The sequence below is a fragment of the Salvelinus namaycush genome, chromosome 4 (genome assembly GCF_016432855.1).
Source record: "Salvelinus namaycush isolate Seneca chromosome 4, SaNama_1.0, whole genome shotgun sequence".
Taxonomy (NCBI): Eukaryota; Metazoa; Chordata; class Actinopteri; order Salmoniformes; family Salmonidae; genus Salvelinus; species Salvelinus namaycush.
Window position 1 is genome coordinate 10,086,696 of NC_052310.1, and position 19,222 is coordinate 10,105,917.

The 19,222-nt window shown below is 42.6% G+C and overlaps 1 protein-coding gene across 1 annotated transcript in view; it reads left to right on the plus strand.

Annotated features, from left to right (window-relative positions):
* LOC120045354 (protocadherin-15-like) overlaps positions 1-19,222 on the plus strand; it is a 224,467-nt gene that overhangs the window by 111,681 nt on the left and 93,564 nt on the right. The window contains 1 exon segment of the mRNA XM_038990233.1: positions 18,161-18,289. Within this exon segment, the coding sequence (XP_038846161.1) occupies positions 18,161-18,289 (129 nt within the window).

The following is a 19,222-nucleotide window of genomic DNA, read 5'->3' on the forward strand; positions in this document are numbered from 1 at the left end:
GGACTCTAACCCGGAAGCTTATAAGAAATACCGCTATGCCCTTCGACGACCCATCAAACAGGCAAAGTGTCAATATAGGACGAAGATCAAATCATACTACACCGGCTCTGACGCTCGTCGGATGTAGCAGGCCTTGCAAACCATTACAGACTACAAAGGGAAGCACAGCTGAGAGCTGCCCAGTGACACGAGTCTACCAGATGAGCTAAACTACTTCTATGCTCGCTTCGAGGCAAATAACACTGAAACATGCATGAGAGCACCAGCTGTTCTGGAAGACTGTGTGATCACGCTCTCCGCAGCCGATGTGAGTAAGACCTTTAAACAGGTCAACATTCACAAGGAAGCAGGGCCAGACGGATTACCAAGACGTGTACTGCGAGCATGCGCTGACCAAGTGGCATGTGTCTTCACTGACATTTTCAACCTTTCCCTGTCCGAGTCTGTAATACCAACATGTTTAAAGCAGACCGCCATAGTGCCTGTGCCCAAGAACACTAAGGTAACCTGCCTAAATCACTACCGAGCCGTAGCACTCACGTCTGTAGACAAGAAGTGCTTTGAAAGGCTGGTCATGGCTCACATCAACACCATTATCCCAAAAACCCTAGACCCACTCCAATTTGCATACCGCCCCAACAGATCCACAGATGATGAAGTCTCTATTGCACGCCACACTGCCTTTCCCACCTGGACAAAAGGAACACCTATGTGCGAATGCTATTCATTGACTACAGCTCAGCGTTCAACACCATAGTGCCCTCAAAGCTCATCAATAAGCTAAGGATCCTGGGACTAAACACCTCCCTCTGCAACTGGATCTTGAACTTCCTGACGGGCCACCCCCAGGTGGTAAAAGTAGGTAACAACACATCCGCCACGCTGATCCTCAACACAGAGACCCCTCAGGGGTGCGTGCTCAGTCCCCTCCTGTACTCCCTGTTCACTCATGACTGCACGGCCAAGCACCACTCCAACACCATCATTAAGTTTGCCGATGACACAACAGTGGTAGGCCTGATCACCGACAACGACGAGACAGCCTATAGGGAGGTGGTCAGACACCTGGCTGTGTGGTGCCAGGACAACAACCTCTCCCTCAACGTGATCAAGTCAAAGGAGATGATTGTGGACTACAGGAAAAAGAGTACCGAGCACGCCCCCATTCTCATCGACGGGGCTGTAGAGGAGCAGGTTAAGAGCTTCAAGTTCCTTGGTGTCCACATCACCAACAAACTAACATGGTCCAAGCACACCAAGACAGTCGTGAAGAGGGCACAACAAAATATTTTCCCCCTCAGGAGACTTAAATGATTTGGCATGGGTCCTCAGATCCTCAAAAGTGTCTACAGCTGCACCATCGAGAGTAGGGCACTACAGAGGGTAGTGCAAACAGCCTTTGATCAACGCACATTGATTCTGTATCGTTACCCCCCTGTATATAGTCTCGCTATTGTTATTTTACTGCTGCTCTTTAATTACTTGTTATTACTTGTTGCTTTTATTTCTTATTTTTTTAAACTACATTGTTGGTAGGTGCTCATAAGTAAGCATTTCACCTGTTGTATTCGGTGCATGTGACTAATACAAGTTGATATAATTTGAAATTAGGGAGCCACCTGAACAGCTCTCTTACCGATGTAATTTGGTAGGCTACTGACGAGTCACTCACTTTAACGTCACTGTCTGGCAAGTCCTGATGGACTTCATATCGAAAATACAAAGGAGATCTTTAGTTTACTTGTCCCGATGCGATACCATGGACATATAACTACGTTGTGTGATTTATGAATGGCAGGGATATATGAGATTGACTTTATTCAGTCAGTTCTACACCTTTTATAAGCTAGTCAAGCTTGCTGTTTGTCTATGAAAGCACAGTATAGAGCCTATGCACCGCCACTCCGTTGTCTATGCCCCACCACTCCGTGGTCTATACTCCACCACTCCACGGCCTATACTCCACCACTCCACGGCCTATGCCCCACCACTCCGTGGCTGCCTATGAAACCCACCAGGGCCCAACGTTAACTTTGTTTCTCGGTTAACCAAAAATCTACTGTCCCAAACAACTGAATTTCTACTGGCCCGGACATGGTGTAGTTCTTAAATGCATTAGGGTAATGCAAGGCCTATGGCTTCTCTCTATATTCAGCTATAAATAGTTATTGTGATGTGTATTAAAAAGCTGTGTAATATAATTTAGCAATGCAAGTCATTATTTTGTTCTTTAGAATTGCGTTGTATTAATTGCGTTAATTTTTGTTTCTAAAGTATGTCATTTTGAGAAGATTTGATAATAGGACGCTGACCCTTTAAGACCAATGTTTCAAAAGAGATATCGTCATGGCTACAGTAGGCTAGCCAAGAGGAATGCTAGGTTTCTTTTTGTACTGTTATTTTTACAGACTATTAACAGTAGCCTGCATATTGCTAGTATGTTCACTATTGAAGGTTTACATTTGGAAATCACTTTCCTGAGAAAAAATAAATCATTGATGGGTGCTTCTTTTTGCTTTGAACAGCTCGCGTGTGCTTTGTGAAGGCATCGGCTGCATTTCAAACTCGAAGTAGACAGCCCTCGGTTCTAAACTCAGCCCTTGAATGACGTTTTACATCGTCACATCCGAGTGTACCTTAAATGTCCCTTGCCCAAGCGAGGGAGAGTGATGATTGGAGAGGCAACATCCTTGGTGGAAATCTTGAAGTTGAGCTTAAAAACAACCAACCTAAAGCTACGAATGTACCTAGTAAGCTAACATATCCAGCTAGCACTCCTGTCAGGTAGCTAGCTACAGTTACCCATAGCTGGCTAGCTAGTTTTATAGTTTCGTCATTTATTCCAATACATTTCAGAATTCCAAAAATATGTTTATGAATCTAGCAACATTTTATAGGCTCCTCACTACGAGACTAAGCCAATTTACCAATGCTAAAATCACTGTGTATATATGCACTACCGTTCAAAAGTTTGGGGTCACTTAAAAAATGTACTTGTTTTTGAAAGAAACAGACGCCTCACAAGTCCTCAAATGGGAGCTTCATTAAATAGTACCCGCAAAACACCAGTCTCAACGTCAACAGTGAAGAGGCGACTCCGAGAGTTCCTCTGTCCAGTGTCTGTTCTTTTGTCCATCTTAATCTTTTATTTTTATTGGGCAGTCTGAGATATGGCTTTTTCTTTGCAACTCTGCCTAGAAGGCCAGCATCCTGGAGACGCCTCTTCACTGTTGACTTTGAGACTGGTGTTTTGCGAGTACTATTTAATGAATCTGCCATTTGAGGACTTGTGAGGCATCTTTTTCTCAAACTAGACACTCTAATGTACTTGTCCTCTTGCTCTGCAGTGAGGCCTCCCACTCCTCTTTCTATTCTGGTTAAAGCCAGTTTGTGCTGTTCTGTGAAGGGAGTAGTACACAGCATTGTACGAAATCTTCAGTTTCTTGGCAATTTCTCGCATGGAATAGCCTTCATTTCTCAGAACAAGAATAGACTGACGAGTTTCAGAAGAAAGTTATTTGTTTGTAGCCATTTTGAGGCTTTATCTAACACAACGTGCCACTGGAACACAGGAGTGATGCTTGCTGATAATGGGCCTCTGTACGCCTATGTAGATATTCCATAAAAAATCAGCCGTTTCCAGCTACAATAGTCATTTACAACATTAACAATGTCTACACTGTATTTCTGATCAATTTGATGTTATTTTAATGTACACAAAATGTGCTTTTCTTTAAAAAACAAGGACATTTCTAAGTGACCACAAACTTTTGAACGGTAGTGTATATTTTTTAGCAAGCTAGATTCATACTTTTTTTCTGACATGCCTTGTTGATTAAATTTGACACTTCACGGCCACCATAGTTTGAAATGTGACTACAGTTTGCATTGAATTGTGGGTCATAACAACCCACAACTGACCAAAGTTGTTCACTCGCTCCGTTGAGCTAAATCGAGGCCCGAGGGGGCAACGTTAGTAAATTGGACCTCCACTTAAGATGACTATCAAACTGCATCCAGTTTCGACGGGGATTCCCCTGAGGGAAAGTAGCTAGCGCAAGGGCTGAGGGGGTAATAATAACGTGTTTGGAATGCAGCCAACGTCTCATGTACTGCTTGACTGCTCGAGAAGTTGTGACTCGCAGGAGCGTGGTGGTGCTTGATTGAACGGCCAATCGTATTGCTCAAATACAAATATCATGACATTTACGTTTGTAATCTTCAATGATAGACTGCGACAGAGCAGTTAAATGTTAAACTGGAATGCAAAAATGCGCAGAAAAGTTAGTGACTGACACGATCTACTGTTTTTACTGGCCAGCGGGCCCACGTTAATGTCGGATCCTGCACATGAAAGAAAATAAATTAATTTGCCAGAAAAAAAATAGGCTAAGTGGATTTTGATTCATCTTTACCACATTATATGGGAGGTGCAAATTCACTCACATTAGGCTATATCTGACACGCAAAATCATGCTCTCTCTCTGTGTAAAGACATGTTTCTGCAACCGCAACGCACACCCCCAGGTCCCGAGAGGCGAGACAGACAGCAGACTGTCAAACCAGTAGTGTTTCCTTGTCATCGCTCACTTTGTGACTGACAGGTGCCTGTCCTATCAATTACATTTGCATTTTACATTTTAGTCATTTAGCACAGTGGTTCCCAAACTTTTTTGGTTAATGTAACACCAAGTACCCCCTCATGTGCATTTTACCAGTAAGCCTATGTTCTCATGAGTTCTAAAGTACCCTCTGTGGATAGGCCAAGTACCCCTGGTTGGGAAAGACTGATTTAGCTTACGTTCTTAACCAGAGCAACTTACAGGATAAATTAGGGTTAAGTGCCTTGCTCAAAGGCACATTGACAGATTTTTCACCTAGTTGGCTCGGGGATTCGATCCAGCGTTCATTCAGTTACTGGCCCAACGCTCTTATCCGCTAGAAGAAGCATATTGTTCATTCTAGCGGGAGAGGGCTCGGCAGACTGTTTTCTTACTTGCGAATTGAAAAGTAGTTTAGTTAATTTACTGTGGAAGTGGAAAAAGTACCCGGCTGAAAATTAGTCTGTAATCGGCTGTATAGTTGACAGCTGGCGCTAGTGGAAAACACAACTCACACACACACACACACACACACACACACACACACACACACACACACACACACACACACACACACACACACACACACACACACACACACACACACACACACACACACACACACACACCACTGTACCTGACGCTCCAGAACTGCATGACCTCCCTCCCTGGTGATGTCACCTCCTGGATGGGGTATGTGTTCCTCCAGGCCCCTGTAGGTGTCCCACAGGGGCCTGGAGGGCCCGGGGCCAGCCAATATTATTTGACGAGGCCCAGGGCCATGCCCCAGATGAAAGGGAGGGAGACAGTACCCATTATACAGTCAAACCAGAGGTGTTACATAACATTCTGTTATAGCTAATAAATACTGCTTGTACTATTGGTCTTAAAGAGACACTGCGGTTTTAAAACCTGTGTGTTTCTGTGATGAATGGGTTCGTTCATTTTGTTACTTGTGCGTATGCGCTAGAGCATGAGGGCAGTTGGAAAAATGGCTACTTACTGTAGCATTACTGGTTCCCTTTTTGATGGTACACGTGCAGAGCAACGTGCAGAGTAATGTGCAGAGTAACATGAAGTTCAATGTGCAGAGCAACATGAAGTTCATTGTGCAGAACAACATGAAGTTCAACGTGCAGAGCAACATTGTGTTCATGTCAAAGCAATAGTGCTGAATGTAGTATTTATTTGTTCAGTATTTGTTCAGTTCCCTCATTACTACCCTCGTTGCTCCAAGTAAATGTTTCACGGACCATATAGATTTTTTCTTCATAGAGTTTTTGCGTCGTGAAGAATCCCAGCTCCTTTCAAACGCTCCATCTTTCATGCAATACCATTACAAAACCGACACATCCTCATTTTTATTTTGGTTTGGATTCTTCCATACATTTGCATTTCTCTGGGTGTGCAATAGTGGGAAGGAGTGTCTTTGATCTTCGCTCAAAGCTAAACGCAGAGAAGAGAATGAGGAAGAGAGACGTTGAGAAGGGATAATGAAAAGGGAAGTGGCTTCCTGCTGCGAGGGCACACCTGGACACGAGGCCTCCTTTGTTTTCGGCTCCGTTCTCTCTCTGAAGAAGGGAAGCCCTGTGTGCTGGCTAATGACAGTTTAGTGCTCCCCATAGGCTAGTGCTCTGATGACTAGCTATTCATAATTAGGATCTTAAGTTGACCATTAACGTTTAGTCCATAATGTTGCTTGATCGGTTGTTAGGCTATTAGCTGGAAGAAAATAGGCTACATGAAAAGTGCCATACTGTTACTATAACCATGTCTTAGTGAGGGTTTTCAGTGCCTTTATGTAAATCACAAAGCTCATCTGCGTTTCCTGCATAGCAGCAACAAAATTGTGATCAATTAAGATCCTATATCTGTAGCTTCATTCATAACCTCAGAATGTGTGTCTTTACAGTACAGTACTATCCCAGCAAGCACATAATGTTCTGAGAACCATATGTTTCTTAGAGCTTGGTGAGAGCGTGGTTATTTTGGTTATTTTGCATACAACCTTTCTACAACTTTCTGGGAATGGTGCAGGATATGTGCTTGGTTTTGGAACATTCTCAGCACATTTAAGGAACTTGACAAACAAATGTTGTTTTCTTGGTATTTCATTATTTCAACAGAACGTTTCCTAAAAGTTCGAACATGGTTTGATTTAATTTCAATTTTGGTAATGTTTTAGGAACGTTCTTCAACTGGTTTGACATAGGGAACGTTCTCAAATAGTTCAGAGAACGTTAAGAAACAACGTTCTGTGGGAATTTCAGTACTTCAGCATAATGTTTCCTACAGGTTTCCTCATGGTTCTATTTAAAGTCATGTTCCCATGTTGTTTAGAAAACGTTAAGAAAATGTTCGATAAATAACAGAGAACGTTCTAAGAATATTATTTAAATATACATTCTGTTCTCAGCATCAACAAAACACTCAATTCTGCATATGAATAAAATTAATTTATTAAAATTTTCTAGCACTTTTCATTACAGACAGAATCTCAGTGCTTGTTAAGCAAAATAAACAGCAAGAAGTAATTTACGTTAAAAGAGATATAAGCTACAACAGTAGCTAGATAATATAGATCAAGTCTGTTTGAGTGCTTCTAGATCAAGTCTGTTAGAGTGCTTCTAGATCAAGTCTGTTAGAGTGCTTCTAGATCAAGTCTGTTAGAGTGCTTCTAGATCAAGTCTGTTAGAGTGCTTCTAGATCAAGTCTGTTAGAGTGCTTCTAGATCAAGTCTGTTTGAGTGCTTCTAGATCAAGTCTGTTAGAGTGCTTCTAGATCAAGTCTGTTAGAGTGCTTCTAGATCAAGTCTGTTAGAGTGCTTCTAGATCAAGTCTGTTAGAGTGCTTCTAGATCAAGTCTGTTAGAGTGCTTCTAGATCAAGTCTGTTAGAGTGCTTCTAGATCAAGTCTGTTTGAGTGCTTCTAGATCAAGTCTGTTAGAGTGCTTCTAGATCAAGTCTGTTAGAGTGCTTCTAGATCAAGTCTGTTAGAGTGCTTCTAGATCAAGTCTGTTAGAGTGCTTCTAGATCAAGTCTGTTAGAGTGCTTCTAGATCAAGTCTGTTAAAGTGCTTCTAGATCAAGTCTGTTAGAGTGCTTCTAGATCAAGTCTGTTAGAGTGCTTCTAGATCAGGGCTCTTCAATCCTGTTCCTGGAGAGCTACCCTCCTGTAGGTTTTTGTTTCAACCTCAGAATCAGGTGCGCTATATTAGGGTTGGAGCGACAACCTACAGTACGGTAGCTCTCCAGTAACAGAGTTGGAGAGCCCTATTCTAGATCAAGTCTGTTTGAGTGCTTCTTGAAGCCTCCAGATGGGTAGCTGCGGTCATGAGAGGATCTGGAAGCTCATAGCTAGATGATCAGCAGAGGTGGCGGCAGCTCTATGTCATCAGGGTGTCTCCACCCTCTGCAGATTCTCTGTATCAATGAAGTTTGAGCTCCCCACATGGTGCAGCCCACTCCTTACTTCGTATCCCCCCGAGCAATGAAAAGCTGGCCCACTACCAACTCTGCATGCACAGCCACCTATTGGATCACCGTTGGTGAAAAAGGTTTACATTTATTAGGTCTAGGTTTAATTCAAAAGAAAACACAACGGCTAGCTAGCATTAGCTAGCATATTTTCAAAATCTGACACGATAGGTGGATTAACAACAAGCTAAGCTGTGTTTTGGTATATTTCACTTGTGATTGCAATATTTATAAGTATTTTTTGTAATATTTTTGAATCTGATACGTTTGGGAATTTTCTTCTGCCTTTCAGGACCGGAACGAGGCTGTAGTTTTCTGAACATAACGCGCAACCCAAATGGCGTTTTTTTGTTATAAAAGTAATATTTATCGAACAAAAAGAACATTTATTGTGTAACTGGGAGTCTCGTGAGTGCAAACATCTGAAGACTTTCAAAGGTAAGCGATTAATTTTATTGCTTTTCTGACTTTCGTGACCATGCTAATTTGGGGCTAGCTATTGTAGCATTGATTGATACACTCACAAAAGCTTGGATTGCTTTCGCTGTAAAGCATATTTTCAAAATCTGACACGATAGGTGGATTAACAACAAGCTAAGCTGTGTTTTGGTATATTTCACTTGTGATTGCATGATTATAAATATTTGTAGTAATATTTTGCGCCCTGCAATTCAGCGGTTGTTTAGGAAAATGATCCCGTAAAAGGGATCCGTAGCACAGAGAAGTTAAGTGTGTTCAGGTGTTGGCCACACCCACTAATTGGCCACACCTGATCTTAATGAGTGCTTGTTTCCTTTGAAATGGGGTCTCTTTGAATAGACAAAAATGAACATCTTTCTAGGTGTAAAACAAACAAAAATATAAACATGGCATGCTAACTCCATCGTGATGGCGCAGTGGACTATTCCATGGATAGAAAACCTTAGGTTTGAATCTGATGCTGTGCCACAATTTAAAAATACATGTGTTTGCATGATTAATGCTTAGGCACATATAATTGAATATGATTATCTGTGTTTGGAGTTAAAAACTGTTAACCTAAGCTATTGGAACATGTTTTCAGAACATTATTTAATTACCTTCAAATAACCTATAATTTCTGTTCTCAGAATGAAACCTCATTGGAAACCAAAGCAAAATGTTCTCAGAACCTCCCTGCAACCTAAAAATGAACATTCCCAGAAGAGACAACATTTTTACTTCCGTTCTTAGAACATTTAAAAAAACGTTCAGTTTTACCGATCAGGAAGCGTATGGCTTCGTTCCCAAAACCAATGGGAAACCAAAAACGTATGTTCCCACAACTTTTTAATTTAGTCTGTGCTGTAATTGGTTGCTTTTCTTTTCATATTGTAGCAGGCTCAAGGGTGTGGGGTTTCCACATTACCAAGTTCAATAACAAAACATTCACCAGTAGCACAACTAGAATGCAAATGGGGAGTTTATTAGAGATTTTTGTACACGGGGAAAGAAGGGGGAATTCACCAATTACTTCACAGTCCACAAGCCGTTCTCATTGTCCGTTCCGTTCTCCAGGGGTAAACCTAAAACTTGTCTCAGCTGCTCCCCCATTGGCACCTCTGCTGGCTCGGTCTCTGTGGTAGCCTTCTTTGGGGAAATAGTGTAGAGTACATCACGTGCATTCCATTTCTTTAGCAAATTCACATGGTAAATATGGGTCAGATGCCAACGTCCCGGCTGTCTGACCCTATAGTTAACGTCACCCACCTTCTCAAAGACTTCGAATGGTCCGTTCCATTGGGCCAAAAACATGCATTCTGAGGTGGGGACCAGCATCAACACTTTGTCTCCTGGCTGAAAGTCCCTTTGTTGTGCCCCTCTGTTGTACACCCGCACTTAGGCCTCCTGGGCCTCCAGCATGTGTTCCCGTACCAGGGGCCACAGGGTTTCCATCTGATCGCTCATGTCTCCCACGTGCTCCACCATGGTTCGGTGGTGCGACGGTTGCTTTTCCCAGGCTTCTTTAGCCACGTCCAGCAGTCCTCGGGGTCATCTCCTGTACAGGATTTCGAAGGGAGAGAATCCTGTTGAAGCAGCTGGTCCCAATTCTTTCCGTTAGCCTCCATCACCTTCTTTATCATCTGCTTCAGGTTACGATTGAATCTTTCCACCAATCCATCAGTCTGAGGGTGATACACAGAGGTGCGCAACTGGATTATTTTCATTAGCTTGCATAGATCCTTCATGATTCATGACATGAACGTGGTGTCCTGGTCGGTCAATATCTCGTCGGGGATGCTTACTTGGGAGAACAGCATGACCAACTCACGTGCGATTCCCTTGGTGGCCATGGTGAGCAGGTACCTGGTGGCATAATCCAGAATCACTAGAATGTATTGGTGCCCTCTGTTGCTCTTGGGTAGAGGTCCCAGAAATGATGGGTAGGGGAATTAAGGAACTGCGAATCCGACAGTCCAGGTCGCAAGGGTAATCTCACAGATATTGTTCTCTCTTCTCCCACTGTTCATAACGCACGTTTCTCTCTCCATTCTCTGCCCCTTTGTGCAGGCTGCTTCCTCCTTTATCCCCAAGTACTCCCTGACTTCTTGATCCACAGCCTCGCCACGTTGGGGCACGAAGTCCATATAAGGCTCGGGGCCAGAGCCAGCGGGCTGCAAGATATCTCCCCTCAATAACCACTCCCCTCACCTCTCCCTGCCGTCTGCCACAATATGTTGAGCTCTTTGGCTCTTAGACAAAATACATTAAACCTTAAAAAAATGTAAATTATGCAGACGTCTGTCTGGCTCTGACAAATACTGTATTATTGTCTCATTCAAAGGACCGTTTTCAATGAGAAATGGTCCTGTTAGGATGATCTGATGGCGTTATTAGCTCAGGAATTGCTTATTTTTATGTTATTAGCTCAGGAATTGTTTTGTGTCATTACATACAGCCGGGAAGAACTATTGGATATTAGAGCGGCGGTAACTCACCAGAACTTGCAGTATTATGACCAGGATTACGACTTCCCTGGAGCGGATCCTTTGTTTGTTCTTTCCAGAGCAATTTATTCCAGAGGCTAACCCAAAACAACGCCGGCAGAGGAGAGGTACTCGAGGCAGTCTTCTGGTCCGACTTAGGAAGTGTGCACAACACCCACCGCTCCCGAGTATTTAACTCGCTAATGTCCAATCTCTGGATAATAAAATTGATGAGCTCAAGGCGAGAGTTTCTTTTCAGAGAGACACCACGGATTGTAACATTCTCTGCTTCACGGAATCATGGCTCTCTCGAGATACACTGTCTGACTGTAAAGTCAGTTGGGTTCTCAGTACATCGCGCCGACAGGAACAAAAATCTCTCCAGGAAGCAGAAGGGTGGAGGTATATGTTTTATGATTAACAACTTATGGTGTAACTGTGATAACATACAGGAACTCAAGTCCTTCTGTTCACCGAACCTAGAATATCTCACAATCAAATGCCGACCGTACTAACTCCCAAGAGAATTTTCATCAATAATAGCCACAGCGGTCTATATCCCCCCCAAGCGAATACCATGACGGCCCTCAAAGAACTTCACTGAACTTTATGCAAACTGGAAACCACATATCCTGAGGCTGCATTCATTGTAGCTGGGGATATTAACAAAGCAAATTTGAGGAAAAGGCTCCTGAAATTCTATTAACATATTGATTGTTGTACTTGAGCTGCTAAAACTCTCGACCATTGTTATACTACCTTCCAGAATGCATATAAGTTCCTCCCGTGCCCTCCATTCAGCAAATTGGACCACGATTCCATCTTGCTCCTCTTATAGGCAGAAACTCAAACAGGAAGCACCCTTGGTAAGGACTATTCAATGCTGGTCTGACCTATCGGAATCCACGCTTCAAGATTGTTTTGATCATGTGGACTGGGATATGTTCAGAGTAGCTTCAGAAAATATATCGACACCAATACTGATACAGTGAATGAGTTTATCAGGATGTGCATAGGAGATGTTGTACCCACTGTGACTACTAAAATCTACCCCAACCAGAAATCGTGGATAGATGGGAGCATTCCCGCAAAACTGAAAGCGCGAACCACCGCTTTTAACCAGGGCAAGAAGACAGGGAATATGGAAGAATACAAACAGTGTAGTTGTTCCCTCCGCAAAGAAATCAAGTATGCTGAACTTCAGTATAGGGACAAAGTTGAGTCCCAGTTCAACGGCTCAGACACCAGATGTATGTGGCAGGGTCTATGGATAATCACAGATTATAAAAGGAAAACCAGCCACGTTGCGGACACCGACGGACACCTTCTTCGCTCGCTTTGAGTATAATACAGTGCCGCCGATGCGGTCAAGGACTGTGAGCTCTCCTTCTCCGTTGCCGATGTTAGTAAGACATTTAAGTGTGTTAACCCTCGCAAGGCAGCTGGCCCAGATGGTCGTCAGAACATGTGCTAACCCTCACAAGGCAGCCACGTCGTCCGAGCATGCGCAGACCAGCTGGCTGGTGTGTTTACAGATATATTCAATCTTTCCCTATCCTAGTCTGTTGTCCCCACATGCTTCAAGATGGCCACCATTGTCCCTGTACCTAAGAAAGCAAAGGTAATTTAACCTGTTTGGGCTGCAGCCCGACACCGGTACACTTATGACAACATCCAGCTCAAGTGCAGGGCGCGAAATTCAAAATATATTTTTTTTAAATATTTAACTTTCACACATTAACAAGTCCAAGACACCAGATGAAAGGTGCACATCTTGTGAATCAAGCCAACATGTCCGATTTTTAAAATGTTTTACAGGGAAGACACAATATGTAAATCTATTAGCTAACCACGTTAGCAAAAGACACCACTATTCTTACTCCATCAGTTTTTGACTCCATCAGTAGCTATCACAAATTCGGCCAAATAAAGATATAAATAGCCACTAACCAAGAAACAACCTCATCAGATGACAGTCTGATAACATATTTATTGTATAGCATATGTTTTGTTCGAAAAATTTGCATATTTCAGGTATAAATCATAGTTTACATTTCAGCTACAATCAGAAATTGCACCGAAAGCAGCCATAATATTTACAGACACCAACGTCAAATACCTAATTACTCATCATAAAACATTTCTGAAAAATACATAGTGTACAGTAAATGAAAGACAGGCATCTTGTGATGCCAGACAATATTTCCGATTTATTAAGTGTTTTACAGCGAAAACAAAATGTAGCGTTATATTAGCTTAGCTTAGCACAATAGAAACACTTGGGCGCCGGCGACTACGACAGATATATGAAATAACATCATAAATTGGGTCTTACTTTTGCTGATCTTTCATCAGAATGTTGAACAAGGTGTCCTTTGTCCAGATGAGTCGTTGTTTGGATTCAGAATGGCAACTTTCTCTCTCCATTTAGCAAGCGCGCTAGCCGGGTTGCACGGATCTCTCCATGTAAACAAACGGAAGAGAACGGAACACGGTAAAACTCCCGAAAAAATTTCAATAATCTGATGAAACTATATTGAAAAAACATACGTTACGATGATATGGTGACATGTATCAAATAAAATCAAAGCCGGAAATAATATTCGCCTATAACGTCAGCAAAACAAAAGGCAACCCCACTGTCCAAATTGCGTCCTTCAGAGTACCAGAAATTGGGTGCACGTCATTCCAAGAGGGTTTATTCCATCCCAGATCGAGATAATCACCTCCTTTCTTCTCTCACAGCCTTCTTGACACCCAGAGGAAGGTGTATGAAGTGTACGTAGACTCTTACGTTCATTGCCCATTTATAGGCAGGAAGAGGAAGAGAGCCTCGGTTTCAGACTTTGAACTTCCGGGTCAGGAAAAGTGCTGCAGAATGAGTTCTGTTTCACTCAGAGAAATAATTCAAACGGTTTTAGAAACTAGAGAGTGTTTTCTATCCAATAGTAATAATAATATGCATATTGTACGAGCAAGAATTGAGTACGACGCCGTTTGAAATGGACACATTTTATCAGGCTACTCAATTCTGCCCCTTGCAGCCATAACAGGTTAACTAAAAGACTATCGCCCCATAGCCCTCACCTCTGTCATCATGAAGTGCTTTGAGAGATTAGTCAAGCATCATGTCACCTCCAACTTACCTGCCACCCTAGACCCACTTCAATTTGCTTACGGCCTCAATAGATACACAGACGATGAGATCGCCACCATACTGCACATGGCCCTATCCCATCTGGACAAGAGGCATACCTACCTAAGAATGATGTTCATTGACTATAGCTCAGCATTCAACACCATAGTACAATCCAAGCTCATCATCAAGCTCGAGGCCCTGTGTCTGAACCCCAGCCTGTGGAACTGGGTCCTGGACTTCCTGACGGGTTGCCCCCAGGTGGTGAAGGTATGAAACAACACCTCTTCGCTGATCCTCAACACTGGGGCCCCACAAGGGTGCGTGCTCAGCCCCCTTCTGTACTCCGTTCACCCATGACTACGTGGCCAAGCACGCCTCCAACTCAATCATCAAGTGTACAGATGACACAACAGTAGTAGGCTTGATTACCAACAACGATGAGACAGTCTACAGGGAAGAGGTGAGGGCTCTGGGAGTGTGGTGCCAGAAAAATAACCTCTCACTCAACGTCAACAAAACTAAGGAGATGATGTGGACTTCAGGAAACAGCAGAGGGAGCACCCCCCCTATCCACATCGATGGGACCGCAGTGGAGAAGGTGGAAAGCTTCAAGTTCCTCGGAGTACACATCACTGGAAAACTGAAATGGTCCAGCCACACAGAGAGAGTGGTGAAGAAGGCGCAACAGTGACTCTTCAACCTCAGGAGGCTGAAGAAATGTAGCTTAACACCTAAAACCCTCACAAACCTTTACAGATGCACAATTCAGAGCACCATGTCGGGCTGTATCACCTTCTGATATGGCAACTGCACCGCCCACAACCGCAAAGCTCTCCAGAGGGGGGTGCGGTCTGCCCAACGCATCACCAGGGGCAAATTTCCCGCCCTCCTGGACACCTACAGCACCCGATGCCATAGGAAGGCCAAAAAGATAATCAAGGACATCAACCACCCGAGCCACTGCCTGTTCGCCCCGCTATCATCCAGAAGGCGAGGTCAGTACAGGTGCATCAAAGCTGGGACCGAGAGACTGAAAAACAGCTTCTATCTCAAGGCCATCAGACTGCTAATCAGCCATCAGCCATCAGAGGCGGCTGCCTATAGATATAGATTAGAAATCACTGGCCACTTTTAGAAATGGATCACAAGCCGCTTTAATAATGTTTCCGTATCAAGCATTACTCATCTCATGTGTATAAACTGCACTCCACACTATTCAACGGTATCTTAGTCACTTTTAAATTGTGTTTACATATTGCATCACCAATTTCATATATATACTGCATTGTATTCTATACTACACCACTGACTGTTAACTTCTTAAGGCTGGGTGGCAGTATTGAGTAGCTTGGATGAAAAGGTGCCCAGAGTAAACTGCCTGCTACTCAGGCTCAGAGGCTAAGATATGCAGATTATTAGTAGATTTGGATAGAAAACACTCTGAAGTTTCTAGAACTGTTTGAATGATGTCTGTGAGTATAACAGAACTCATATGGCAGGCAAAAACCTGAAAAAAAATCCAACCGGGAGGTGGGATGTCTGAATTTTGTAGGTTTGCCTATCCAATATACAGTGGGATATTGGTCATTTTGCACTTCCTAAGGCATCCACTAGATGTCAACAGTCTTTAGAAACTTGTTTGATGCTTCTACTGTGACGAATGAGGGAAGGAGAGCTCTTTGAGTCAGGTGCCTGGCACGAGCTGAACATGCGCGCTCACATTCCATCGCATTTCTGAAGACAAAGGAATTCTCTGGTTGAAACATTATTAAAGATTTTTGTTAAAAACATCCTAAAGATTGATTCTATACATCATTTGACATGTTTCTACGAACTGTAATAGAATTGTTTGACTTTGTCTGACCTGCGCGTCATGAATGTGGATTACTGGACTGAACGCACAAACAAAATGAAGCTATTTGGACATAAATTATGGACTATATCAAACAAAACAAACATTTATTGTGGAACTGGGATTCCTGGGAGTGCATTCTGATGAAGATCATCAAAGGTAAGTGAATATTTATAATGCTATTTATGACTTCTGTTGACTCCAAAAAATGGCGGATATCTTTATGGCTTATTTGGGCTCTGAGCGCTGTACTCATATAATAGCATGGTGTGCTTTTTCCGTAAAGTTTTTTAAAAATATGACACTGCGGTTGCATTAAGGAGAAGTTTATCTGAAGTTCAATGTTTAATACTTGTATCTTTTATCAATGTTTATTATGAGTATTTCTGTAAATTGATGTGGCTCTCTGCAAAATCACCGGATGTTTTGGAGGCAAAACATTACTGAACATAATGCGCCAATGTAAACTAAGATTTTTGGATATAAATATGAACTTTATCGAACAAAACATACATGTATTGTGAAACATGAAGTCCTATGAGTGTCATCTGATGAAGATCATCAAAGGTTAGTGATTAATTCTATCTCTATTTCTGATTTTTGTGACTCCTCTCTGGCTGGAAAAATGGCTGTGTTTTTCAGTGACTTTCAGTGAACCTAACATAATCGTTTGTGGTGCTTTCGCCGAAAAGCCTATTTGAAATCGGACACTGTGGTGGGATTAACAAGAAGTGTACCTTTAAAATGGTGTAAAATACTTGTATGTCTGAGGAATTTTAATTATGAGATTTATGTTGTTTTGAATTTGGTGCCCTGCACTTTCACTGGCTGTTGTCATATGATCCCGTTAACGGGATCTCAGCCGTAAGAATTAAACAGCCATCTCCAGCACATCAGAGGCTGCTGCCTATATACATAGATTAGGAATCACTGGCCACTTTAAGGAAATGAAACACTAGCCACTTTAATAATGTCTCCATATCTTGCATTACTCATCTCATATGTATAAACTGTACTCTATACTATTCTACGGTATCTTAGTCACTATAATTGTATGTAAATATTGCATCACCCATCTCATATGTATATACTGTACTCTATACAATTCTATAGTATCTTAGTCACTTTAATTGTGTGTAAATATTGCATCACCCATCTCATATGTACATACTGTACTCTATACTATGCCGCTGTATCTTAGTCCAATGCTGCTCTGACATATATGTATATATATTCTTCATCCATTAAATGGCCTGCTCTGATACTGCCAGCTTAAAAACGACCTAATTGGCTTTTTAGGTGGAGATTCCATCATATTTGTGAAACAGTGAATCAGGACAAACACACCCAGTCCATCTGTAACATTACAAATTACAGACTAAAACTTTAAGGGCTGAGATGTTAGATAACCGGCATTGACCGCCTTCCTTCCTCCCACGGTCTGCCAATTGTTCAGGAGCACATTAAGTTCAAGAGAAATGGTCACGGGTGATGGGTCATTTGCAGATGGACTCTCCACACTATGATATTGGCTTTTAAATACCAACCTCTATAGCCAGCAGGCTTAAGTACAGTATGATGGAATTAACTGGTACTTGTTGACCTGCTCGTACTTCCTGGATTCTGCTCTTCATTCTGGTAAGAGTGTAGCTAGAAGTGAAAAGACATTTATTTGATGATACAGTTTTATACAAGCCTTATTTTCTGTAAGAGACTGCAAGTAGCGTGAGGTATACTGGTTTCTGAAGAGATTCAATGCACTATATCTGTACGGCTCAGTAGTTTTGTTAATCAAGCAAACATTTTGACAAGATGCACAGTCTAAGAGAACCTCAAACTAAATGTGTTCCTGCTTTGATATCAAACACTAAGACGCTAATTCACCTAAAGCTGAGGAGATGAGTCATTCATTACATGATGGTGAATGCAAATACAGTATGTCATCATTACTCCAAGGGCTGTAGCATAAGATGTAGCAGTTAACCAGAAATAAAATATGGATTCGTATTTATTCACTCACATTCTGATTGGTTTAAGCATGACATACAGAGAAGTCTGCTGTGCTTTTAACTTACTATTTTAGATAGAGAAAGAGCTTTGCTCAAAACGGAGATCAATAATTGTGTTGTTTTTTATTCTGTGCTTCCAGACCTCCACGGCCACTGTGAATATTGTGGTCACTGATGTCAACGATAATGACCCTGTCTTCGATCCGCTCCTGCCCCAAAACCTAACGGTTACAGAGGAGGAGGCCAACTCTTTTGTGGGCCAAGTAAAGGTAAGTCTGCCATACTGTGTACTCACTGTATAATCCACATTACTGACTCATCCATAGACCCGTGTAGAATGGACTCATGTTAAGATACAGTAGATCTGTCTGATGACTAAGTCAGTGTACTGTGGCTGGTTAGCCGTGTAGAGTAATATTTCTGTGGTACTGAATCTATGAACATGTATATTGCAGCTTGCATTGGCATAATGACCAAGGGGCCTTTGACATTGAAAGTCTGTCCCAATGCGGTTTAACTTACATGTACCTGGCTTGCAGCAGTACACCCTACTGTTCCTCTGTGACTCTGGTGTCTGTCTCCCGCTAACTCTCCCTGTCCCATTTGGCTAATTGTAGTTAGTGGCCCTCAGGGATGTGAGGGTGCCAAGGCCCAACTCTCCGCTTGGCCTGCCGATCCCCCCCGGTCTCCCAGCATGTGTGCCCAGCTGCCAAGAGCCCCAGAGCAGGGAGGGCCCGTATCTTTCGGTTATCACTATGGCAACAGCGTTCAGAAACTATAAAAAACACAATATTTACCTCTTACAGCTAAAGGGAGGGCTCCCTGCCCGGTCCGCTGTTGATCATTTTCCAATTAAATAAATGACATTTTAATAATTTGTCACGTTCAGGGACATCCCATAATGAGTAGCTTTGTTGGGCTCTGTTAAGCTGCAAGGAGCTGTAATTAGTGGTGTGGATAATAGGGCTGGGGATTGTTTGTGGAATAAGCGGAGGATAATGTAGGCAGACATCTTTGGTGGGACTCTGTGCTTTTTTTGTACAGTACAGCTGACCGCTGTGTTGTGAATCATTAGATTGTTTACCTGTGTGTGTGTGTGTGTGTGTGTGTGTGTGTGTGTGTGTGGTGCCTGGAGAAGTGGGTATGCCCAAAAAATTCCAAACTGCCCATCCGGCGAAGGAAAGGCACCCTATGTAAAAGAT